This window comes from Glycine max, chromosome 5, assembly GCF_000004515.6.
Source record: "Glycine max cultivar Williams 82 chromosome 5, Glycine_max_v4.0, whole genome shotgun sequence".
NCBI lineage: Eukaryota > Viridiplantae > Streptophyta > Magnoliopsida > Fabales > Fabaceae > Glycine > Glycine max.
This window is the reverse complement of record NC_038241.2, coordinates 34017574-34044857: the sequence shown is the minus strand read 5'-3', so window position 1 is coordinate 34044857 and position 27284 is coordinate 34017574. Positions and strand designations below refer to the sequence as shown.

Below are 27284 nucleotides of genomic sequence, written 5' to 3'. Positions count from 1 at the left end.
AGATGGGATAAAAAAATATATACATCATATCTTTCATATATAGTTATATATGACACAAATTTTGTTCTAATTTATTTTTTTTTAAATATAAAATTTAGAAATATTAATGTAATAACTTAATACTAGATTATAAGAATATTTTGTCTATACATACACAAATGTAATTTTTTAATGCAAATGCAACAAAATGATCTTCGTTCAAGAAGTCAAAATACCATTTGAAACCAAACATGATAGCACCATGTCTTTTTTATTCAGGATTCAGGATTGCACCATGTTTGAGACAATTAAACATGCTCTTAATAATTTTGGTCAACAAAATTTCTTTCGAATAATCAAATGTATCTTTATGACAACAATTTGTTCGTCCTACCCATAAATACCTTTTAAAGTCTTTTTACTACCCCTTGTTATAAAAGAAAAAACAAACAAACTATTTACCCCTTCAAATGTGTCTACTCCTTTTCTATCGTTTCAAGTTTTTAACATTTTTTTGGTGAATTCAAGTTTTTAACATTAAAAACAATAACTTTGAACTTCTTATAATCTGTGTAGGTAGACGCTACCTAAAATTTTGAGACATTGATTTGGTGACAAAATTTTTAAAAAAATTGAGAGATGAATTAGGTAACTAAATTTTTTAAAGAATTAATGTGATGACGTTTGTAAATTTAGAGGGCTAAATCAAAAGTTTTCTTCATAATCCAATAAAAATGTAATTCTTCAAAAGACTTCTTTTAATGAATTTGTATTAAAGTAATAACGCATTTATCTTTAATATATAAGTGGGTTAAATTTATGAAAGTTTATATTAAAATAAGAACTGATATATTATTACCTTCTCACATTATACTATTTATATTTTAAGATGAACTAAGTTTTGATAAAGATTCCTTGTGTTTAGAAGTGTTTATCTATCATTTATTTCATCTTATGAAATAGTAAATATTTGTGTAAGTGTTCGAGAGAATTTATGAAAATAATTTATAATCTACCCATAAGTTGTTTTAATCTTATTTTAATAATGTCTTCACGATAATTTATGAAAAGGGATTAATTTTATATGAAAGCAATTTAATCTTATTTTTTTCATTTATTATAAAAACAATTTATACATAAATAAATATTTATATAATAAAACTTAGTCATTGCATGTTTAATAAATATCTAAACAGAAAAATAATACTACTCCACTAAAAAGAATCTTGTAAGCCATTAATAATCAAAGCATTCTTACAAAACTAGATGTTAGAAGTAATCATGGCAAAACTCTATTTGAATTTGAATTTGAACATGGGTAGTAAAAATGATCCATTGAATTCTTCCAAATTAGAGAAAAGAACAGAGAGGGACAAAACTGTAATTGCGGAAAAATCATGACAATTCCGCTAGGGACAAAGACAAAACGAAGAGGTCGGTCGGCAACTGTGGGCCGGAATTGAACCGGGGGAGATAAAAGCGGCGCAAATTCTAACAAACAAAACCCATTACTAATCTCAAAACAAATTAATTAGCATTAACAATAATAAATTAATAATTGGTCATCCCCAAACAAAAAACTCAAACGGATAACGCAATAACGTAAGACTATTCTGCGCCTTTATATATCCAACAAAGAAATTCATATTTAATTTTTATGTGTTAAATTTTTTGGACCAGGATGAGTCATACCTTATGAAGTAAATTAATCTCTGAAACACCTTTAGTGTATGATCCACAAGACTAAAAAAAATAAAATCATCCACTCAAAAAATAAAATAAAAAACAAAAATAGACACTTCAGTTTTAATTCCCACTTAACTAACAACAAATTCCACTCTCCAATAACCATATCTTCTTCTTCTTCTCTCTTTCTCCCTCTAACTTCTCACTGCTCTAGCCACACTCACCCTCCGATTCTAACACCAATACCCTAATTCCGCTATTCTCCAACTGTTTTTCTTCTTCTTCTTCTTCATTCGTTCTATCTTTTTATTTTATTTTATTTATGAAGCCTCCTCCTTGGCTGTGATTTTTACTTATTACTATTATTTTTCAGCTCGGTATGTCGTTTTGCTTCTAAACCCTAATCCTAATCCTAATCCTGCAGATTTTACTTTAATTTGTTTTGGTGAAAGTTCTGGATTGATGAAACTGCTGTATCTTTTAAAATCAGTGTTCTGCTTCCGATGGATTGTGATGTTTGTGTTGTTTCCAAGTGTGTTTTGAAAATTTAGCGACGTGTACAATCTGTCCTTTTTTTTTCTTCTTTTGGCCTATTATTCAGTTCGGTAGAAAAGTGTTGCGAAAGAAGAAAGAAAAAAAAGGTTGTTTGCTATTTTGGGAAAAAAATTGAGGGCATGGCAAATCTAATGCCTGCTTGGCTTTTTTTTCCCTCTTGATTTGCTAGCTTGGTAGCCGTTGTTTGTTTGTATTTTTTTCTCTGCCTAAATGGAATAACCATGCCTGAGATATCATGATATTTTATAATTTAATAATTTATGCTCAGCAAGTAAAACAAGGTTGAGTTTGTTGTTTTCTGCTTCCTGATTCTTTCGAAGTTTACTGAAATTTGGTTCGTGTGTTTGGCCTTTAGTGATTTACTCTCTGCTTACTTCATAATAAGCCTGGATGTAAGGAAAAATTAGAGAAAGGGATGGTGTTTTGAATTTCGATTCTGAGCTGATTTTTTATTGTTGTTTTTTTTTGTTAACTTACTTTCTTTCCTTCCTTTCCCTTTTTGGTTCTGCAGCTAGAATAGTTGAAGATTATTTGGTACCTAAGTTAACGAAGACCGTGACTGTGAATGATGGATGTTGCTGAGGTTGAGGAAAATCTGTTTGCTGCAAGTGATGCCAAGGTATGATCATGTCTTTGATTATTTTGTATGCTGTTTTGGGAATTCTAATGCTTTTTGTATGGTAAATTGGCAATTGCTTTTACAGCGTGCACAGTCCTCATGCCAAGGTTTAATTGAAGATTCAAATCTGTTTTGTATTAATTTCTTTATGTTCTTCATTTAATTATGTAGGAAATGGAAACCCGTTTCTTTATTATTATTTTCCTAGTTATTGTATGCATTCAGCTAAGAAAAACAGTTGAATCTGTCTACCTTTTAAGGTGCATGAACAATCTTTTTACATTGTCATCGTATCAGCTATTTAAGCAAATGTTTTTCATTGCTGGCCTAATGAAAAAGAAAAACAGTAAGGGCCTGTTTGAGTTCTGTTTTTCTTGCTCTGGTTTTTTGCAGTTTGTATCCAATTCAGTTACAATTTATTTTTATTGTCTGTAATGTAGTCTGACTAATATCTATCTGGTTTCTTATGCAGTTACATGGACAGATGTGCAAGACTCTTTCTATAATATATTGCAAAGTATTGTCTGTATTTCCTTCTTTAGAAGCTGCTAGGCCTAGGAGTAAATCTGGTATTCAGGCATTATGTTCATTGCATGTAGCCTTGGAGAAAGTAAAGAATGTTCTTCAGCACTGCTCGGAGTGTAGTAAACTTTACTTGGTATGATTTTTCTTCTATAGTTTTATTTGCTGATTATGTTTCTGAGTACAGTTTTTATTTTACCTTATCCCATGAAGCAGTTATCTCTTGTTGATGGGTAAAATTATTTGACCTGAAATACATTTTTGTAAAATATCTTACATATGGCATTAATTATGATGCAGGCTATAACTGGAGATTCTGTCCTCCTAAAATTTGAGAAGGCTAAATGTGCTCTTGAAGATAGTCTTAGACGGGTGGAAGATATTGTTCCACAATCTATTGGGTGTCAGGTAATATTACTCAGCAGCATGGCTGATGCTGTATACTTTTTTTTTTCTCCTTGTGGGTGGCGGTGGTGAGTTTTAGGTTCATGATCCTATTATTATAATATTATGTGGAGGGTCTTTCTCATTCTTGCCGATTGTTGTTGTGATCATATGAATTAGAGGGGCCCTATTTTAGATGTTTTATTTTGTTATTCCAAAATAATTGAATGCACCTTGATTACATTACTCTGGGTTTGGTTTTCTGTAACACTGGCCTTTGTATATTCAAATGCACAAATTTCGCTCCTTCTTGTTATTATTGTCAATGTTGAACCCAGTCTGAGGTTTGATTGATTACCTCTTTAGGTTCAGGAGATTGTGAATGAATTTGCAACAATAGAATTTGCACTTGACCCATCAGAGAAGCAAGTTGGTGATGATTTAATTGCATTGCTCCAACAGGGAAGAAAGTTTAATGACTCTAATGACAGCAATGAGCTTGAATCTTTTCACCAGGCTGCTACTAGACTTGGAATTACATCTTCAAGAGCAGCTCTTGCTGAAAGAAGAGCTCTCAAGAAACTCATAGAAAGGGCTCAATCTGAGGAAGACAAGCGGAAGGAATTAATTATTGCATATCTTTTACATCTTATGAGGAAATACTCCAAGTTATTTAGAAACGAGTTCTCAGATGACAATGATTCTCAGGGTTCTGCACCTTGTTCTCCCGTTCAAGGATCTATCGAGGATAGTGTTCCTGGTAGTCATTGTCAAGCCTTTGACAGACAACTTTCAAAATTCAGTTGCTTTAATTTCAAACCAAATATTAGTAGGACATCTGGGCAGATGCCTCTTCCACCTGAAGAGTTAAGGTGTCCAATATCTCTGCAACTCATGTATGATCCTGTTATCATTGCTTCTGGGCAGACTTATGAAAGGGTTTGTATAGAGAAATGGTTCAGTGATGGGCACAACAACTGCCCAAAGACCCAGCAGAAACTTTCACATCTTTGTTTGACTCCTAATTATTGTGTTAAGGGCCTTGTTTCTAGTTGGTGTGAACAAAATGGAGTTCCTATTCCTGAAGGCCCTCCTGAATCTCTTGATCTTAACTACTGGGGATTGGTATTATCAGAGTCTGAATCTACAAATTCAAAATCTGTAAATAGTGTCAGCTCTTGCAAGTTGAAGGGTGTCCATGTGGTTCCTTTGGAAGAGAGTGGTATCTCAGAGGAATCTGTGGAAAATGGAACTGAAAGTGTTTCTGCACAAGAGGAAGACACTGAGCAGTATTTTAGCTTTCTGAAAGTCTTGACTGAGGTGAACAATTGGAGGAAGCAATGTGAAGTAGTAGAACAGTTAAGGCTGCTGCTGAGGGATGACGAGGAAGCCAGGATTTTTATGGGGGCAAATGGGTTTGTTGAAGCACTTTTGCAGTTTTTGCAATCAGCTGTGCGTGAAGGTAGTTTGATGGCTCTGGAAAGTGGAGCAATGGCTCTCTTCAACCTGGCTGTGAATAATAACAGGTCTGCTTTATGTTTCTAGTTTTAATCATTAAGTAAAACTGCTTTATGATTACAAAATCAAAATAATTCTTGCTATTTGAGAATCACAACCTTGTGTTTTAGCCAAAGCCATTGATTATCAAAACTGATCATTGAGATTTGCATAGTGCTAGTGGATGTAAAAAATTGATCACTGCCCACATTGAATTTTGTTCGTTCAGTTAATATGTTCCAATAATAAATCTGGCTTAAATTTACCAATATGGTAGAGTTAATGTTTCATTAGCTCCTTTTAAATTCACATAACTTTTGTTTTTTTTAACCTCTGCAAACTATTAACTTGAAGTTGATCTTTACTTTTCAACAGAAATAAGGAAATTATGTTATCGGCTGGAGTATTATCATTGTTGGAGGAAATGATTCCTAAAACTAGTTCTTATGGTTGTACAACTGCTCTTTATTTGAGTCTCTCTTGCCTTGAAGAAGCCAAGCCTATGATTGGCATGAGTCAGGCTGTCCAGTTCCTAATCCAGCTTCTTCAATCGGACTCTGATGTTCAATGCAAGCAAGATTCTCTCCATGCTCTCTATAATCTTTCTACTGTGCCCTCAAATATTCCATACCTCCTTTCATCTGGCGTCATTAGTGGCTTACAATCCCTTCTTGTAGGCGAGGGGGATTGCATTTGGACAGAAAAATGCGTAGCTGTTTTGATAAATTTAGCTACTTCTCAAGTTGGAAGGGAGGAAATTGTATCTACTCCTGGACTCATTGGTGCATTGGCTTCGATATTGGACACCGGTGAGCTCATAGAACAGGAGCAAGCTGTCTCTTGTCTCCTAATTTTGTGCAATAGAAGTGAGGAATGCAGTGAGATGGTCCTGCAGGAAGGGGTTATACCAGCATTGGTTTCAATATCAGTGAATGGAACTCCAAGAGGTCAAGAAAAAGCTCAGAAACTCTTGATGTTGTTCCGAGAGCAGCGACGAGACCCTTCACCAGTTAAGACACATCAGTGCTCACCTGAAGCTAGTGATTTGTCTATGCCGCCTGCTGAAATGAAACCGCTATGCAAGTCCATTTCAAGAAGAAAGTCTGGGAGAGCTTTTAGCTTTTTCTGGAAAAACAAGAGCTATTCTGTATACCAGTGTTAAGTTCCACTGGTTGTTGTAAATCTGTGTTAGCATGTTTACTTTTGTGGCCCTGTTTTTATCCTCCTATCCTTCCTCTTCCCGTGGGGTGCTGCTTATTTTTGGTTCAAAGCGAAGAAGAGATGTACAGGCCTTTGTAATTTATGGATTTTGTTTTCTTCTTTCGCTTTCCTCTTTGTAATGTCAATTTTCCATGTGGTGTTGTTTTTTTTTTTTTTTTCTTTTTTATGTTCGAGGGTGTTTATATTTCACTGGGGCTTCAATTCTTAGACTTACAATTTTGAAGTTAACTGTGAATAGTAATATCTTAAGGTGTTTCTTGGTGAACAAACTATAAAGGTTACACAATAGTAGTTAGTAAAGAGTGCAAGTTCTGTTAGAAGCTAGCGTATGTCGCTGTAGCCATTAGTTTCAGCTTTAAACAGTCATGCGTCTTCTTTGGTCCGTGTTTCTTGGTTGCTTTACCGCAATTCTCTCGATTTAGACATTGTTCTATGACCATTACAAATTAATCGATTTTTAGGTCAAAATATAAGACCATTAGGGCATGGCGGCTGCGGTTGATAACGGTTTATAATGACTTAAACTAAAAAAATTACTTTTTCTTTCATTTGATAAGAAAATCACTCTATTATGTACGCACTCTTTCGGTTGTATGACACTTTTTCATTTGAGTAATTATATATAAAATCATTATAATATAGACTTAAATATGTTTTTAGTCTAAAATTATGTTATTTTTAGTTTCTTAAATAAAAAATTATTATTTTAGTCCTTTAAATTTGAGAAATATTTTTTTAATCTCAAACATATTTGATTCTGAAATATAAATTTAAAAATATGACTTCTAAACCACCAGATTTAAAAAATGAATTATACATAGAGCTAACAACAAAATAAATAATAATAAAAAAAAATTATTTACTCCCAATTTCTTCCTCGTCAGAAGCCCAGGATACTTCATCCCAGCACCACCACCCTGTTGCCTCCCCCACCTCCACTCCTCGGAGCACTGTAAGAACAAAACAGACCCATTATGTTTGTTCTTACTTGTTTTTTTTTTTATATATATATCTTTCAATTTCAATGCTTGCTTCTCTATTTGTTGTTTCAATGTTAAGTAGAGAATTGAATGGAGGAGGTCGTGCCTTTTGTACAAAATTCATAGTAGATCTTAGGACTTGCCTCCTGTTGATATGCTGGAAGTCATTTCGTGATGCTTTTGATTTAATTTGATGTTTTAGTTTACTAAGCAAAAAAATGTTTTAATTGCACTGTACCAAAATATAATAGGTGACTGTGTTTTAATTTAATGGATGGTAAGAAGAAAATGGATAAAGAAGATGGATTTGATTCATGCAATTTTTTTTCCCACAAATTGTGGGGGTAAAAAATTGTGCTTTAAGATTTACATTAAAAATTAAATTCAAAAGTCATCATAAATAACAAATTTCATATTCCTTCTTTGGTCAATTTAATGACTTTTGCAGTGAGGGACTAAAAAAAGATTTCTCAAACTTGAGAGAATAAAAAAGGACTTTCAATTTGAAGGACTAGAACAAGAATACCTTTATATTTAAGGGAATACAAACATATTTAAACATATAATATATACCTATTTGATAATTTTATTTTTTCTCTATTTCTCTTTTCCTATCAAATTATATCATCTATTATACTTACACTTCTGTTTATTTTTTCTGTTTCTCTCTCAAGATTCAACTCACATACGGGTCTTTATGTAACTTAATTTTTTTTTTCATTTTTATTTTGACGAGGCACCAATTGGAGTTTTGTGAACCGGAAGAGTAATTTGATTTTTTTTTCATTATTGGAGATAAAAAGAATAAAGAAAGCACATAAACTATAGTTTTTGTTTTTTTTTTTTTTACATATTCACTGCTTTATTTGTTTACTCAAAATTATTACGTCTAGCTGCTTACTATTTTTTCAGGAAGGGAAAAAGTGATTTCCAATTCAAGATGGGTTTATAATTAATTTATCTGTGAAAATCGAAGATGGGTTTATAATTACCAACTAAGTTAGATTCTATTGATTTATGAAAATTAATTTAAACGTATTAGTATAATTTATCACTCAAAAAAATATTAGTATAATTTATAAGTTGTAATTATATTATTAACGGTTTAAATTTAATTATGTTGAAATTAATCAGGTTTTGTACGCTACCAACATCCTACTTCTGGATTCAGAAGAAAAGGTGGGAAACAGCGAATCAATTATTTTACAATTGTTTGAATGAAGATAAAAGTAGCAAGGAATTAGAAAGCACCGTCTAAAACTTGATAGTTTGACATAATTAGTCAAACTCAGGATCCATATAGCAATCAAAAGTCAACTAGATTTTCTTCCCTGCCGAGTGTTTGATATATTACTACTGCATTTTCAAGACCATTCCATGAAAAACTTACACATGTAGCATTTTCGGTCCATAAATATTTTGTTGGCATAATAGTTGGATTTCACTTCTTTTCTGTATTTTCATCCATAAATTCAGTCACAATCACATATTCCCATTTAGGGATGGATAAATTCGGTCCCTGTTTACTTTACTGATTTCATATAGAGATTTACTACACCTGGAGTCTTAAATGTGTGTGCAAGTATGGTTTTTGTTAAAATATTTCTACCATATATGCTGGGTAATTCATTTATCATGTAACAATAATGTGGATTAAATTTTGCATTACCAACAACAACAACTAGTTCGGTCATATTTGGTGGGACTTCAACGATGAGTAATGGTGAAAATTAATTCAATTAATAATTTCAAATAACGGTAAAATTTGTATAAGAGTCTCAAAATTGAAATTTGAAAAATATTACAATCAATTAAGGTAGAAGCTTGAGTGATTGTATAAATTCTAAAAAAAAGTTTTACAATGAAAGAGGATACAACACTTATTAAAGCATGGCCAAATGTTTCGAAGGACTCAATTATCAGGGTTGACCAAAAGGTATGTGGTTTTTGGTCAAGGATCAAAGATATCTTTAATGGGCATTGTGGTTGGGAATGAAAGGGCAAAACAAATACACTAAAAACTCATCGGCAAAAGATAAATTCTGTAGTTTAAAAGTTTACCGGTTTTAATGAAGATGAAGGATAAACATTCAAATATGATTACAGAGTGCTTGTTAAAACAAAATCCTAAATGAAATTAGTAGAGGTTCTTAAAAAAAAAAGAGAGATATTAACTTTTCGTTTACATGCATCATGTTTGACTCTCTTATTTTTTTCATATGGTTGAATTTCAACAGAAATCTTCACTATTAAAAAAGCACGGTTAAAGATGGTTATTTGACATTTTCTAAATAGTTTTTAATCTTCTTTGAGTGTCAATTTGTAAAAATCATTTTAGAATCTTATATTTTTTGTTTAAATAATATTAAAAAAATTAAGACATTCTAAGACGATTTTGGGTAAAACCGATGTTTATTTATATTTTTTGTTTAAATCATCTTAGAAACTAGATATATTTAAAAATAATTTTATAGAAACCGATGTTTATTTATTTTTTTAATATCTATTTTGTTTTACAGATAAAACTCTGACATTTTTTATTTCTAGTGCACAACCCTGTTGCTTTAAACATGTGAACAAGAAATTCAACATTACCAAATCCCAAAATACAAATGTGAAATAATGGCGGAAGATTTTAATATAACTAATAACATGTTAACAATTTACATACATTTCTTAAATAGTAATTTGATATAAATACAAGAATATACAAATTTTATTTGATTGTAGTCCCAAAAATCAACATTTGTGATTTGTGATTCGTGAATGCCATATAAGTCTCGAATTCTGGAGGTACAAAAGCAGAAAAACCAATGCTTCATATCAGGTTTTTTACTGTCACCACCCAGTAGAATAACATTTACTTGTGAATATAATTAAAAGAATGAATAAGTAACAGCCAAGATTAGTGGAGCACTTACATGTATCCAACCAAAAGGAAAAAGTGATAAGCTGTCTTGAACTTCAAATATTTCTTCTTCGTTCAATGTTTTGTTTGACACTGGATATTAAAATTCAATTAGATGCACTATTGCTAAATGAAAAAATAACATCAGACAGTAGAAGAAAAAAACATCAATGAACCATGGGAAATTACAATCCTTTGAACTCCTAAATCCAATGAGTACTTCATAATGTGCTAATTCTATTAATATATGAGTAAGCTTGTAAATTAGTTCTCAATATTGTATAGATGGGGCATTTTAGTTCTAATTTTTTTAAAAAAAAAACCTTCGTTGGTCCTTAAGTTTGCAAAAAAGTCATTCAAATTAGTCTTTTTCAATATTATTTTCCATTGTCGTTTTGCACCAAAGAAGACTAAAGTGAATGACATTTTGCAAAGTCAAACTAATGAAGGATTTTTAAAATCTCGAGGACTGAAACACCAAACACATAAGATCTCAAGGACTAATTTGGAGTAGTCAGTACCAAGAAATCTATAACATCACAATCATTAAAATTTCCAAGGATAACTCCACTAAAATTGACTAAAGAAGCAGTTGGCTATAAAAATAATTGCTCATAATTTTAATTTACAGTAACATTGGAGATTGAAGCAGCATTTCCACTAAAATGTTAAGAAATCTTCTCGGATACCAATAATTACCAATTATACAAGATTCATCAATCACCATAGCTATGCACCACGACCTCAAAGCAATACTAATGTTTTATTTTGTCAGTCAAGATATAGTTGGAATAAGATTATGTAAAAAATGAAGCTGTTTAATCATGGAATAACAAAGGAATAGACACACTGAGACAGAGTATGATAGCTTGTAAAATTAAAAAAGAAAAATATGACATTATCTTACCGAGTCTGAAGTTGATTCTTGCTTTGGGTTATAAGTGTTGTGATATGAAATACCTTTTTTTCTAGAGCCACCCAAATTGCAAGCACAAATAACTGTTAAAATCACCATCCAAGAGATTTTCTAGAACTTGGAAGCACACAAATTACAACATCTCTTTCTAGGGACCCTGCAAGAACACCACATGTCTCCGAGTTCTTCCTTGTGTTTTCCAAAGCTAATCTCCTAAAATCTTCCATCATTTTGACAGGCTGCAACATAAAGTGAAATTATAATAACTTTTAACCAGTATAAGAAGTTAAGAACTCAAAGAGCCAACACATATAAGAACAAGTGACAATAAATGACTTAGAAAATCCAAGATATATGTCACGCACTTCAATTAGAAAACTAGAAAAGGTTTACTATATGTAGGTGTTGATACGTAGTTGCATCAAGTCCAGAATCATGAGACGATTTAGCTGGTCCTGGCCTTCGATATTGAACCTGCACAATGTCGAATATTAATATTGTTAGAATATATGAAAAATATCACATAGTATCTTGATTGTATCTTCAGAGTATTTTTAGAGTATCTTAGATTATCTCCTAACTAAGATTGATTTCCATACTTCCTAATATTTCATTATTTATTTCCTCATTTAACTAGGACTGAGTCTTGTATTAGTAAAAATAAGGGTTAGTGTTATAACTCATGTTTTGTAATACACCATATCAAGTCCATCATCTTTAGAGTATTCAATAATATATTCTCTCCTTTTCCCCCTCATACCCAAAACCCTATAATTTCGACAAATATAAAAAAGATAGATAATCCATGCTTAGACAACATAAGAAAGCCACACTTCAATTTTACCTTTATTTCTGCACTAGGTCCAAGCCATTGGCCCCAAAGGCCATTTGGTCTTAAAAATGCATGTTTGGTCAAACTCTCCTTATTTGGAGGGGGTAGACTAACAGATCTGTATAGTCCAAAGAATAACGATCATATTTCTTCCTTCAAAATAGCAGCATGTTTTTTTTTTTGAAATATATCTTGTAAGTTCAAGAACCTCCTCAAATAACAAGGATAATAAGAAACCTAAGTGCTACTGAAAAACATAAGTGTTTTGCGTACTAAAGGTGTTCTTAATGAAAATGGTATTAATAACTGAAATAGTATTTAACCAACCATAACATATAAATAAATCAATAGAATTAGATCCAGTGAGGCATGGAAGCACTTAACATAATGAGTTTTTTCTGCCTATAACAAGAAAAAATTGTTAAAACAAAAATACTATTATTTGCTCTCTTATATGTTTATTCTTTTGGGGGAAATGGGGGACATGTAGGCAGCAAGAAATGCCAGCTATTAAGCCTGTAAGATGAAATCCACTTAGACATCTAAATGCACACACACACACACACAAAAATCAATTGCAGACAAAAAGGGAAGCAAAATGAAAAAATAAAGTACAATCTCAATTCACAATTTTCCGGGTCACGTACTTATCTCCCAGAATGGCCAAAACCCAAAAGTAGCCACTCATAACAAAGATTTGCTCTAACTAGTAGGTCTAATGTAAATCTTAGAAAGTCCAAATGAATAGAATATGAATAGGTAGAAAAACTCAGTTTCTGAAACTGCTTGTCAATAGGCCTGGAATCTAAAGATAACATATTATCATAATTCCATGAAGACTGTGAACCGAATCCCGCAGCAGGCTGCAAATATGTCAGGGGAAAAAAATAGTTGACACCAGTAAACAGTCAGAACCAGAATTCAAGCACATTAGAGTAGGAAAATTGGAAGTTTTGGGCAATTTACACAATTTCTTCACAGACATTTGGATGAACAAAAAGCAATAAGCAAACAAGATGAAATTTCCAAGCACCTAGTTGAGATACCACGACACAGATGCACATAGATTGAGAATTTTCAGTATCCAGAAATTTATACTAAAACATTATCTTCAAGTCTTCACCTGTTTATTGACAGTCGGCCATTGCAATAATGAATTCACTCAACTTTGCAAAGCTTTATTGAAACCATTTTCTTCAGGCAATGGAGCTTTTACATGCTAGTCATTCATTTTTTCCACCCGATGTTTAAATTTGGGCTTCAAAGATTCAAGCTCATCCAACACAGCTCGTGATCTCTATAACGGAAAAATGATAGAAAAGAAGAAAATGACCAAATATCAAATATAAAAAAATCAAATAAAAGAATAAAACAAACACACACAAAACTATCATAAAAAGTGGCATGGAAGTTTCTCGCTTATATGCTGCTCTTTCATTGGGCAGTGAAGCTTGATAATCTCGATGATATGGTATAGTTTCAGAAATCAAACTTTAAGAAAAAATACCAATAGTTGGCACAGTGAGGAAAAAATGAAAATGCCATACTCAATTTAATTGCAAACTGACGAGTCCACCATAAAGAAAATCCATTAAGTTTTCATATTTTACCTTAAAAATCTAAGGAGAATGATGTACAAGTCAACTACATTATGCTCCTCCCGGTAGATAGTTGCCTTTAGACAAGAACGAAATTCATAACTCACATGAACTCATCTAGAAGAAACACAGTAAACATCCAAAAGCAACAACCACATGTACTGAATCACAGTTCAAGTTGTTCTACTTCTACACAAAAGTTATGACTACTTCAACAACCATATATGAACAAGTTGTGGTGACATAAAACACATCATAATTAAGTCGTGTCCTGCATCGCTAGGGCCAGAAACGAGCCTGTTAAACTGATCCTAAATAGCCTGAATTTGGCACACGGTCAAATGCACAAGGTGCATCAAGGATTGAAGTTTCTCCTTCCCATATGAGTTAGACCCAGTTGGGTATGTAGTAATCACGAACAAAATTCAATAAATTCAATTGGGGGAAATCAAAATTAGGTTGAAAAAATAGGTTAGATAAATTGAAATTGAGTGAGAATGTGAGAGGGAGGAACCGGTGTAGTGATCTCTGGCGAAGTTGTTGGCGGCATCTTCCTTGTTCGGGATGGAAGAGTTGGCGGCGGGAGCAGCAGCGGACTTCGTCGATGACGGTGGCTTCGAGATCGACGAAGGCGGCGCGCAGGACGTGTATCATCCAAAAATTAATCCAATAATTATTTAAATAAACATATCTAAATATATTTTTTAGTAAAAAAATAGATTAAATTATTTTAAAATAATATATTGTTATTTTTATTTTAAAAAAATATTAATATAATAATATATTAAATTGGTTAAAAATAATTATAATTAAAAATAATAAAATAATTAATAAAAAAATATTGATTAAATAAATTTTAAATTATGTCTAATTCTTATATAAAAATAAATATTATTTAAAGAATTTTATCATTGAATTAATAAATATATAATTTAACTTTTAAAATTAAGATCAATTTGTATTATGTGTAACGTCTTAATCATTATAAATATTATATGTTTTAGTTATTATATTATTATATAATTATTGTTATACATGTGGTTTTATATTATTAGTTGTTTTTTATTATTATGATGTGATTTTAAAAATTATCATGTAATGCATGAAATTAGGAAATTTATTGGTAGTTTAAATATAAGAAGTATTTTTAGATTATCATAATATTGAAATTTTATATTCTTTTAGTATGAGTTGATTTTTTAATGAAGGGTGCTTGTAGATCCGATTTTGCTGTGTTGAAAGCATCATAGGCTACACGAGGGTGGAAGAGTTGATGATAGGTGATGTAAGTGTGGATTTTTGGTCATGGGTGAGAGAAAACAAGAAGAATTCAAGATATGAGAGCCTTTTACAATGATAGTTTTAATAAATTCGACTTGAATATCTTATTTCAATGATGATTTTAACAAAAATCATTTTTGAATAAACATTTTAAACGGTTTTGTAAAAATTATCTTTGAAAATTTATAATTATTTATAAAAATATTACTATATTTTTTATTACATTAATTTTATAAAAATCATCTTTAATCTCGTGTCATGAAATAATAATTTTATAATAGTGCTTATCACCAAACTTATACCTAACCAATGGTTGAGCAGAAAGATATTTGATTACTTTTGTTGCATAAACAAAACGAACATTATTAAAAGGTTCCTTTCAAAATTTGAAGTAACAATTGAAAGAACAAACTAATAATAAAGAGGCAGCACCTTTTGTAAATAGCTAGCCATGGAAACAAAGAATGCTAGTGTGACAAATGTGACTCAGATTATCTAGTTGTATTGTTCATATCATATGCCTCTTTTTAATTCTAGTAAGGGAGAAATTATTATATAGTACTAGACTACATATTTGTATTTTTCACATGATCATGTAAATGAAAATTTCAATTTTCAAAGAAGAAACGCTCAATTATGTGTCACATGTATAAAGATTGATGCAGACTATAATAATTCTGAATATATAATAAATTCTCCTAATAACTACCAGCTTTCATGAGCCATGCAGACTCAAACAATTCCAGAAGACCGTCCTTTACTCTTTCATTCCCTCCATCTTGACTTTTCATAATACCATCCTTACTCTTTTCGTTATTTCCATCATTCTTCTCTCTTCCTTCTTCACAATCACAATCTCCATTGATCTTCTTCTCAATCTCACACTCTTTCTCCATTTTCTCATCCGGGTTCTCTTCTTTCCCTTTCTCCAATAATGCTTCCTGGTATGATGACCCTTTCACGTCACTCGACACTGCAATTTCATGAGCCCCTTCATGTTCACAATCTGATATTATAGGAGGAAAATTTTCCAAATTTTCATTGTTAATATCATTCGAGGAATTATCCATGGGAAGGTACCCTTCATTGCAACTCCTATCAACACCTATTGTTTTCTCGTCCACCCTTGAATTTTCCTGCCCCCAGTGGTTCAACGTGGAAACTAAACTGTTCAACCTTGAGATCACAAGGGTCAGTGCCCAATCCAAAAACGGGACCTCGTGGACTATAGTAGGAAACTTGTTCATTGCACCATCAAATTTTTCTGGGAGGGACACTATCATTAGCACAATTTCATCGACTTTGTCGAACACGCGGGTTGAAGGAGGAAACAATCTCTCGACAATTTTTTCAATTGCTAAAATTGCTTGATCAATGATGGAGAGAATTGCTAGCAATTGGAATCGCATGGCGTAGATAAGGGGTGTGGCAAATTTTGCTAACTTTGTTACCCTTTTCAACGTTGAACCTAATGGTCCATTGATATGTTGGGTTTTTCCTATGACAATGTCAATAATTGCTAAGATGGAGACTCCACAAGCGTGTAATGGACGATGCCTTGTCTTAGCCTTAGGCTTCTGAAAAATCGGTATAAGAGAAACACGTGAAAAAGACAAAAACAAAAAGATTATAGTATTATTATGCGTAGACTTCAAAGTTTAAATTTTCATCCATATGTAGCAGATCTCACACATGATCATTGCTGTATTCTAGCTATAACGAATTAACCCACCGGTTCATCATTTTTATAATTTGTTTAACAAAATATATACTTTTGGGCATGTTGTGCAGAGATTAGTCAATGCAATCAGACATATGCTTATGGTAATTAATTAAATCTGTATCCGCAGCTGTCACCCCAGATACTTATGGTGGGTTTCAATAGATCTCTTTTACACCTAGGTCAAAGGGGTATGCCGCTATATGTGCTACACCGAAGTATGCCTCCATTTGATTATAGAAACAACCATTCTTCTCTTTTATGATATTCGATAACCCGAGGATCCTTTTCAGCTTGACATTATCAATCAAGAATGAGGATTGTAACATGTTATTATTAAAGAACAATTCCAAATTGATATTAACGATATTGATGCAATTAATTAAACCTTATTTCCTGATAAAAACGTTAAGTATACATACAAAATTATATAAACAGAATTTCCAAATTAACTTACATGGGAAAGGAAATTGGCGGGTGGCATATCCATGGTATTGGTACAGAATATATATAATTAAGAGTCCAGGAATCTGCAGGTAACTTAGTCCCTTGAGGGAATTTATAGATCTAATGGTTGGTTTCCATGAAAAACTCAACTTGCCATATAACAGAAAATGGCTCCGGGCAGCTAGGAATAGAGAGAGAAAGACCGTTAGATTTACCAGGGCGTTTGATTTTATTTTTTTTTTTGTCTAAAATCATCAATTTTAATCAAATATTATTGTATCAAAGAACACAACTTAAATAATAAATAATAATGCAGTAAAAAAATTATTAATAATACATCATGTTTATCTCAAGGAATAGACTCCTAAGCATTATATATACAGAGAGATTATATATATATATATATATATATATATATATATATATATATATATATATATATATATATTATAAGGTACATTTATTCTTAAATATCTTTTTCATATGTAATGTAATTCATTTTTATTTTACTATCTAATTTTTTTATATATTTTATTACTTTTTTTTTTTTGACTTTGATATTTGTCATCAATAAAAATTTATCATTAAGTGATGATGTGACATAATATATACATTACTTAATAGACCTTGATCAATGGTAACGAGTGTTAAAATTAAATATGAAAAAATTTTAAATAATAGAATTTTAAAAAAGTAAAATTTAGATAATAAAAACAAAATAAACTACATTACAGGTATAAAAATATATTTGTTTTGTTTTTGTTATTTGTATAAGGTATTATTTTATAACTTTTAATTAATTAACTTGAATTTAATTATAATGAACCTACAAATGTATATATTTTTACCCTAACAGTATCTGATCATAAATAATATATAATAACTTTATTAGTTTTATAATAACTATTTTAAAAAATCATCTTAAAAAAAGGGTTTTTTGATTGAATGAAAATGTAAAATCATTTAGTTCGCAATGCATCATAACTAAATTCAAATAGTTTTATCTCAAAATCTACTGTTATTCTTTATAATGAATTAGCTCAAAATGTCTGACTTTGACTTTGATTGCACTCTAAGGTGTTCTTGCGCTTTCTCCTTTCAAGAAAAATAAAGATAGGTAACGAAAGATTGGGATACTAACCATGATAAGTGAGAATTTTAGCAAAATGATAATAAATGCTATAAATGCATACTTGACAAAGGTGGCAAGAGGCTATTTATAGGGATATTTTCATATGGATTGAGGTGGATTGTGCGTGCTCAAGGTTCCTTGTTGGGATGTTTAATTTTACTTGTTTGGGATTAGAGTAATATGTTATTGCATTGCCGACAAATATGCACTCATATCTCTTTCAGTTGGATTTTCAAGATTGGTTGTTGAAGAATTTAAGTAATGACTCTGAAGTTGGTGGGAGAGATTGGAGACAATTGTTTGCAGTTGTTTTGGACAACTTATGGAGAAATATATAGAAACAAAGGAATCTTCTAGAATGTGAGACTGCATCCTACTATGCTTATGCGTCTTATCTTACAACAACTAGATGCTATCTCTGACAATACATTGCCTGGAGTTAATTAATGGTTGTCTAGAGGATAATAATCATCAGAGTATTTTTTGGAAGCACCCACCCTGTGACCATTTTAAGCTTAATTGTGATGGTTCCAAGAGTGGTTCTGTAGCTGTTGCTGGTGGCTTACTTTGTGACCATATGGGAAATGTTATTTTCTCACACTCAGCTAATATTGGGAATTATGAGCGATCCTCATTGGAGTGTGAAGATTGCTTGGAGTCGTGACTTTAAGTTTCTTATAGTAGAACCTGATTCTCAATCTGCTATTGACTTGTTAGCCAAGGATTGCCCTTGTCCCAGTTTGGTGCATGATATAAAGGAGTGTTAGGTCTGAATGGAGGTGTGTACACTTGTGTGATTCCATGTTTCAATATCAAATTTACCTTGCAACTTGGTTACCTGTTATAAACCTCATCAAAGTACCCATTAGGATCGATTTAGTAGTGGGAGTTGGAATAAATGCCTGATGACTTAGGTTCAACATTCATCAATACCATTATACACAAAATGAACCTCATCTAAATAACCTTAAAAGGTCTTAGCTTTGAGTTGGTATGTATTTTGGGCCGAGGTGAACTAATTGATATATTCACATAGACACGACGCAAAACAACAACACAAGTAGGATTTCTTATAATTCCTTAAAAAAAGATGTCTTATAATTCATTTTGAAACGCCATAAACGTCAAGTAATTGACTATTTCTCATGAAATTAAATTAAATTTCTCTTATAATTATACTCAGTCACTTGATTTATCACACTAAAAAACACATTATAGAAGTCACTAAAAAAAGTTTAAGAGCCTCCCAAAATTGTTATTAACTTAAACAAAATAACATCCATTTTGCAAGTATCATCTTTTTTTTTTTATCATTCATTTTTATTGTATTTTATAAATTCAAATTAATCACTTTTTTTATAACAGAAACATATTTTTAAAGAAAAATAATAATTACAAAATGTAATTTAATTTTTTTTATTAATAATATCTCTTATTAATATTATGTATATATCTAATCTAAATCTAATCTAAGTTATATGCAAATGTGAATATACTTATAAAGATAATATTTTGAAAAACACATAAATTAAAGCAATATTCTTATAATTATTTATATTTATACAATATAAAAACTGTAATAAATAACTATAATGTAAGGTAGGAATTATTACACAAATTAAGATTAAGTTGATTTGATATTTGACAGCCAAAAACAACATTTCTAAAAAAATAATTAGACCGCGGCGCGGTACTCCTTTAATTTGATTGAGGAACAACACGCTGAGTCACTTGCATTACATCTTTTTGCTTTCTCACTAGGAACACGATGGTTTCTCTTCCCATAGTTCAATATGAAGAGAAAATCATCGAAACCGTTGAGCGCAACCCTGTCGTCGTCGTCATTGGAGAGACCGGTTCCGGCAAGAGTACTCAACTCTCTCAGATGCTCCACCGCCGCGGCTACGGTAAAATCGCCATCACTCAGCCCCGTCGAGTCGCCGCCGTCTCCGTCGCCAGGTAACTACACTTCAATTTCACCGAATTGTGCGTAGGACTCCTCGCGTCGTGTTTCCGTTCCTCACTAATACGTGGTCGTTTAAATCCCGCAGACGAGTCGCGCACGAGCTCGGCGTTCAGCTCGGGGAGGAAGTAGGGTACGCCATTCGGTTCGAGGATAGGACTTCGCACAGCACGCGCATAAAGTAATTGCGTTTTCGTTTTTTATTATTCCATTGACTTCACTTGGTTTATTTTCAATTTGTCTCTGATTGTGGTTGACTTGATTGAATTAAGGTATCTTACTGATGGTGTCCTTCTCCGAGAAAGTTTAGCTAATCCTGAATTGAATGAGTATTCTGTGATCATATTGGACGAGGCTCATGAACGGAGTTTAAACACGTAAGATTATTGAATACTGTGTGCTCTTGTTGTTGTCAAGTGTTTGGTGTACGATTGTTGTGTATGAAACTTTTTATGATTGGTGTGTTTATTGTCAGGGATATATTGATGGGGCTAATGAGACGCTTGGTAAATATCCGTTCCTCCGATCTCAAGGTTTTGATCACGTCTGCTACTCTTGATGGGGAAAAAGTATCTAAGTTCTTTGCCGATTGTCCTGTATTGAACGTCCCGGGAAAGTTGTATCCGGTTGAGGTTCTTTATAGCCGTGAGCGTCCCTCAAGCTACCTTGAGTCTTCGCTGAAAACAGCTCTTGGTATGGCATGGAATTTTAAGCTTATCCGCGTGTTAAGTTAAATGCCTGCTTGTGTGTGTAAATAAATTTGCCTTGGCATCATGTAGTTAGTCCAATGCTATGTCAAAGTGTTAAATGTTTGCCTTGCCCATTGCAAACTGATAAAAATTTATACAAGACATACCTATTTTTTGTCGTTAAGGTAACATTTCTTTAAAACTGATATTGGCTCTTAAAAGATAATGGCCATGGTTAAAATTGTTGCATGTGAGAACATAAGCTGCTAAGAGGGGGGGTACATTTTAAATCTGAATTGTGAAATCTATTGTTCATGACTTCATGTTGATGTAAATAATCACATTCACTTCCTTCAGCTCCTTTACTGATTGAATGGCATGTAACTCTGCAAGTAGAAAGTCAGGAAATGTTGTCATATTCTGTTGTTTTGAACACATTCCGTTTCAGATGTATTATTTCCTTTAGCTGTATTTTTTTTTTTATTTCTAGTGATTGACTAGGTATTGGTTTTGCAGATATACATATTCGTGAACCGGAAGGGGATATTTTAATATTCATGACTGGACAGGTGAACATTTTTGTTATGTGCTATTTACTGTATACTTTTCTACTCCACAATGTAAATCTTAGTATGTCTTTTGATTATAACTTATTTAGGGGAAATAGCCCCTTTTCTGTTTTGAAGTTTCCCGAGAGAGATTTCCTGTTTCTGTGCGTATAAGTATTTGTTTTCCAGAACTAACCTGTATCCTAAATCCCTCGGTTTCTGATATGATGCAATGCAATGATTGAACATCTTTCAATGATCTTCATGTAGGATGACATAGAGAAGTTGGTATCTAAGTTAGAAGATAAGGTTCGTGCTCTCGAGGAAGGTTCCTGCATGGATGCTATAATCCTCCCCCTACATGGTTCTTTGCCCCCTGAATTGCAGGCAAGTAGTTACTCACTCTAGGTTCCAAATACAATCAAAATTCTATAAACTGATGTGATGATGCATGCTGATACTTCAGATAAAAGAAACAGCAATTGTGAGAATATTTGGAAGGGCATTTTAATTTCATTCTTATACCTAATTCTTAGTTTTCTTTTTAGTTCTGTCTATAGCAAACTTGACTAATTTGCATTTGAAGATTGTTGCTGGCTTAGGTGTGAAACTGCCTTGAGTGTATTTATCTTAGTTCATTCCTCTTTTAACTTGTTGCTTACCTTGTTTGTTTCGTATTACATGTCAAATCATATTTCTTAGCTTGCAATTAACACTCATAATTGTTCCTTTCCATATGGGGGAAAACCTTAAATATACAATGGTTGGTGTTTAAGATATTTTATCCCAGAAAATAAAGTTTGAGGCATTATAATTTTTTTGATGCATTTGATACTCATGCGTGTAACCGAGTTCACCTAGTGGGGTAAGGCTATTGTTATTATTGTTGTCGTTGAAACTCATGCATTTATTATATAATCTTTCAGGTGCGCGTATTTAGTCCTCCACCTCCAAATTGTAGACGAATCATTGTTGCAACAAATATTGCTGAAACTTCCTTGACTGTTGATGGTGTAGTGTAAGGACATTGATTCTTGATTAAATATTGTTATTTTATGATCATCATGAAGATAAATTATTGTGTATTATTATTGTTGTTGTAATTGCTATTATTACTTATTATTATAATTCAAATGTTTTTTTTCTCTCTCTATAGCCTATTCATTTTCATCTTAACTAGAGAAGAGATTAAAAGTTTGTTGCAAACCAAAATTCCCTGTAATACATTTATTGAATAAGTACTGAAGTTCATGATTAAGCTATTTCTGTAAAAGCAATGTCAATATTGCTTAATGTTGCAAGCAGAAGAGTATGAAAACATTGTTGGCAAAATAATAGTGAGTGCTCAATATATACCACAGGCCTCAGCTGGTGATGCATTCTATTTCTTTCTGACATAATTTAAAAATCACATGCAACAGGATGTATCATTGCTTTAACTTATTTTTTAGATTGCATATGTTTTGAGGTATGTAACTATGCAGTTTTTGTAACGACAATTAATTTAAAGACTAAAGAGGGGGAGGGGGGAGATAATGGCCTGTAGCATATTATGAGATGCAACTATTGAAACAAGTCAGACAACAAACCCTGCTATTTGAATTCGCCTATTGTGATTTGGGGTGTTTTTCAGTCATTTTCTCCTTTAGATCAAGCACATAAACTGTCTTCTCACAGTTTCTGAAACTTTTTTTAATTTTATGAATTTTAGGTATGTTATTGACTCTGGGTATGTGAAGCAAAGGCAGTATAATCCATCTAGTGGCATGTATTCTCTTGATGTTGTTCAAATTAGCAAGTAAGCAATTAATAGTTTGGTACCTCGTTGTGGCCTTCATAAATTTTTAAATACCCAATTCAGAAGTGTTAAGATGATTTCAAATAATTCCTGTGCAGAGTGCAAGCTAACCAGCGAGCAGGCCGAGCTGGACGGACACGTCCTGGGAAATGCTACCGTCTATATCCTTCCCGTATTTACAATGATGAGTTTTTGGACGTTACAGTTCCTGAAATTCAGAGATCTTCCCTTGCTGGCAGTGTTCTTTACTTAAAGTCATTGGACCTCCCAGATATTGACATTCTAAAATTTGACTTTCTGGATCCTCCATCATGTAACATACTATCTTGGGAATCTTTTTTTATCATCTCAAACATTTTAATTCCTTTTTATATTTTGGGGGGAGGGGGTTGGTCCTTATATTAGTTTCTTGTAGTTTTAAATATTCTTTATCCTTGACTAGCAGCTACCAAGTTAATGAGTTTTGCTCAAGTTTAATCTGGTGATTTAATAACTGGGTTTTCTGCAGCTGAGTCCTTACAAGATGCCTTGAAGCAGTTATTTCTGATTGATGCTATTGATGAAAATGGTGCAATTACAAGTATTGGACAGAAAATGGCTGGTACTTGATTTCTTTCTTTACATCTTAGTGTTGAATTTTAAACATCTGTATGTAGAACTAACACATTATGTAATATTGTTATCTTTATCAAGATTTTGATGATGGCTTTCACTAGTTTACCATTTTTCTGTCTATTATTTTCATAGAAGTTTCTTTCTGCCAGACTTGACAATGAAATTTGTGCTTGGTGTTGACCATAAAATTTATTCTTTTCTTACACATTCATTTTCCTAATCATGTGTACTTCTCTTGGTTCCCTGAGTTGTTTCTTGATTCTATGCAGAGCTTCCCTTAGAACCATCATTGGCAAAAACTTTAATGGAGGCAAACAATTATGGTTGCTTATATGAGGCTTTGACTGTTGCTGCCATGTTATCAGCTGAAACTACATTGCTACCAGGGCAGAGGTGGACTAGTCTGAACTCTGAAGTTTATATAGATAGATAGAGATAGCGAGGGAGAGAAAGAGAAAGAGTAGGAGGATCGTATCATCCCCCGCATTTTCAATTATACTGAAAAGGCTACTGTCTTTCAAATAACTCCATTCTTATAAAATGTTTAACAATTTACCTACTTGTGAATAATTCTACTATCAGTGAACAAAACAAATGAAAAAAAAAACTGGAACATAGGATGATGTGTATCTTGTGTTTTACCGTGCCGAGGCTTATATGTTTATACATCGACAAGGACTGAGTAACTGAGCAGTAACAAAACTCCTTTAATGTGCAGGAAGACTGAGAAGAAGAGGAAACATACTATATCTAACCTTCCTGATGGTTCTGGATTGGGTGATCACATTCAATTGCTGCAGATATACGAGTGCTGGGATCAAACTGATTTTGACATTGGCTGGTGCAAAGATAATGGCTTGCAGGTACCTATATGTGATCTAGTAATGTCAACTGTCAAGGCTGACATAAATTTGGGACTAAGCTTTTGCAATGAAGTCTGTTAAAAATGTTTAGTTAGAAGGCTAGTAATATCCTTGTGGAATATTTGTCTTCACTCTTCACACATTTGATTCAGATATAGTATCCTTTAAAGAAAAATTCTTATGGGTCATTGTGAAAGACGTACTGTTATTTCTTGATGATAATGCATGCTTGCATTTTTATTTTACCTAACAGCTTTCTAAAATTTGTTGTCTTCATAGGAGAGCCATTCTAAAATATGAAGTGATAAGTATGTACATATGGATCTTTTGTATTTGTTCAATGCATAATATATGTGATCATTCTGGAATCAACTGATTGAAGGTGCGAGGGATGTTGTTTGTCAGAGACGTCCGTAAGCAGTTATCCCAGATAATGCAGAAAATATCAAAGGGTTAGTATTCCACAATCTTGAGGAATTTACCTTTATAAAGTGAATAATAATATACTTTTAGATGCTGTGATAATGTCACTACACTAGTAAAAACGAACCAGCATTTTGATTTTGACACATTCATATCCTCTTTAATCTTTTTATTCATTAGTTTTAATTGCTCTTTTCCTTTTGCCTTCCCTTCATCCTTATTGCGTTGATATGAGCTTGTTTGTGATTTGTATAGGATTAATGGGGTCAAAACTCTTTAAGTTTGGGGAAAACTATTGGTTTCCACTATATATCTATCATGTTATGTATGTTGTTTCCTCCCCACTTTACATATTTTTTCAATCTCGCAATAGGACCACTGGATGTAAGGGCAAATGGGAAAAGAGAAGAGTTCAGGCAGGATTATCGAAATTTGAGGAAGGCTTTATGTATGGGCTATGCGAATCAGCTGGCTGAAAGAAAGATGCATCACAATGGTTATCGAACTTTGGGTTTCCAAGCTCAAGTAGTCCAGGTAATATAAGTTTCTAGTCACTATTGCATATCACCATTACTTTTAGCAGCTCTTTTGATTCATGTTGTGTTAATATAATATCTCCTTTAAATTTTTTCCTTATATTCATACACTTTTACTGTGAAGTCCATATCTAAGGGTGATGGAACTTACAGAAATGTCCCAATGAAAAAAAAGTCTATGTACTGTGAATTTGTGGAAGTTCAGAACTAGTGACTAGTGTTTGTGAATACAACCGAATCCTTGGTTTGTAGATACATTAATTTTCTGAATCTTCTGTACTAGGTGCATCCGTCATCTGTGTTGAGTCTTGATGACCTGGGGAAGTTCCCAGACTATGTTGTGTACCATGAACTAATTGCTACGCCACGGCCGTACATGAGAAATGTATGTGCTGTTGAGATGAGATGGGTTATACCTATTATTAACAAGCTCAAGAGCCTGGATGTGTACAAATTAAGGTAGGTAAACTATCATGGCATTGATGTGTACAGTTTTTTTGCTTTTTCATTTTTGGGGGGAGGGGGGGGCTATGATCATTGATGGCTCTAATTCCTTTATCTGAAGCAGTGGTGGTGTTCATCATGTTGAGGAGGAACCTGAGAAAAAGCTTCCAGATTTTCCCAAGAAGGATGTTGAGGTGGCTAGTACTGCTGATGACCGTGAAAGTAGAATCCAAGCTGCTAGAGAACGATTTCTTGCTCGTAAAGGCAAAAAATGAGCCTGAAAGGATGGAGAGGTTAAATACACTAGAGATGATCTTGGCCTGTCAGGCATTTTATTAGCTGGTATAGTTACCTGAAAGGATGGAAGAGTCTGGATGAGCTGATGCTTGAGTTTTCCACGTTGTCACAACACCAATTTCGTGCTATGATGTTATCTCAGCTTGATCCTCATCAGTTGTCTCTCCCAAACATTACAAGATTTAGCACAAAAACCTAAGATTTGGTCTCATACTGTTCTGATAAGTTGGTTGATGAGTGGCTGAATGCATATATACTTTGTGCTCATGCTTTTGGTTTGAAATATACCCAGAAAGAAGAAAGAAAAAGGAAGAGGAGACAGAAAGTAGCAAGTCCCCTTCACAAGTAAATGTTAATTAAACAGTTTAGGGGTTTTGAAATGCAATCGTGGTTACTGTCATCTGATTGTGATAATTACCTTTGAGTGGCACACTTTGCCTGATAGTTAAATTACATTTTTGTTTATATTGAGCCCGTTTAGATGGAGATAATGCCTAGCTGAGATTGCATTGGAAGTTAAACTTAAAACATTATGTAGTTATGTATATGAAACAAGATCAATCTTTCTCTAATAGGGTGTTGATTCTCAACCTGATGATCACTAATTCAAGGTGTTGGGACATCACCTATAATCAATGATTGAAAAAAAATGAAAAAAGGTTTCCAATTTGGGGTCTTTGTCTAAAAAAAGATAGGATTATAATCAGCGTAATCCAGATATTTAATTTCTACTACAATTTTTTAGTTTCATCTATTTGATTAATTTGTATTGATTCTAATGAATCTGAAATAATCAAAAAACAAATCTTATTCTTTGGATTCTAATTTTTT

The 27284-nt window shown here is 32.6% G+C and overlaps 3 protein-coding genes and 1 long non-coding RNA gene across 14 annotated transcripts; 2 read left to right on the top strand and 2 right to left on the bottom strand.

Moving 5' to 3' along the window:
* The first annotated feature begins 1648 nt into the window (after positions 1-1648).
* Positions 1649-6562, top strand: LOC100794099 (U-box domain-containing protein 45). Of its 2 annotated transcripts, XM_006580054.4 has the most exons (6): positions 1649-2042; positions 2732-2839; positions 3312-3497; positions 3662-3769; positions 4112-5271; positions 5618-6562. In XM_006580054.4, exons 2-6 carry the CDS (start codon positions 2786-2788, stop codon positions 6402-6404), a joined length of 2295 nt encoding a protein of 764 aa, XP_006580117.1. In that variant the 5' UTR covers positions 1649-2042; positions 2732-2785; the 3' UTR covers positions 6405-6562. The 2 variants fall into 2 exon arrangements, with proteins under 2 accessions (XP_006580117.1, XP_040871457.1); XM_041015523.1 differs by having other exon boundaries at positions 1649-2839.
* Positions 6563-10063: 3501 nt separating this feature from the next.
* LOC100784227 (uncharacterized) lies at positions 10064-14365 on the bottom strand. Of its 10 annotated transcripts, XR_005891513.1 has the most exons (8): positions 14212-14351; positions 13710-13774; positions 13223-13396; positions 12112-12217; positions 11633-11741; positions 11259-11506; positions 10365-10444; positions 10064-10230 (listed from the first exon to the last, which is right to left on the bottom strand). It is a non-coding gene; the product is annotated as an uncharacterized lncRNA (long non-coding RNA). The 10 variants fall into 10 exon arrangements; XR_005891520.1 differs by having other exon boundaries at positions 10365-11506; positions 12112-12962; positions 14212-14365; XR_005891518.1 differs by having other exon boundaries at positions 10365-11506; positions 14212-14361.
* Positions 14366-15474: 1109 nt separating this feature from the next.
* On the bottom strand, positions 15475-17243 carry LOC102659444 (uncharacterized). Its single transcript, XM_006580052.3, has 2 exons — positions 17156-17243; positions 15475-16555 (listed from the first exon to the last, which is right to left on the bottom strand). Exons 1-2 carry the CDS (start codon positions 17186-17188, stop codon positions 15677-15679), a joined length of 912 nt encoding a protein of 303 aa, XP_006580115.1. The 5' UTR covers positions 17189-17243; the 3' UTR covers positions 15475-15676.
* Positions 17244-19994: 2751 nt separating this feature from the next.
* On the top strand, positions 19995-26918 carry LOC100793583 (probable pre-mRNA-splicing factor ATP-dependent RNA helicase DEAH4). The gene is made up of 16 exons (XM_003524837.5): positions 19995-20236; positions 20329-20421; positions 20513-20617; positions 20716-20933; positions 21446-21498; positions 21748-21864; positions 22404-22495; positions 23189-23275; positions 23374-23588; positions 23784-23876; positions 24160-24283; positions 24609-24753; positions 25136-25205; positions 25550-25710; positions 25996-26171; positions 26281-26918. The coding sequence occupies exons 1-16, from the start codon at positions 20046-20048 to the stop codon at positions 26429-26431; spliced, it is 2091 nt and encodes a 696-aa protein (XP_003524885.1). The 5' UTR covers positions 19995-20045; the 3' UTR covers positions 26432-26918.
* Positions 26919-27284: the final 366 nt, after the last annotated feature.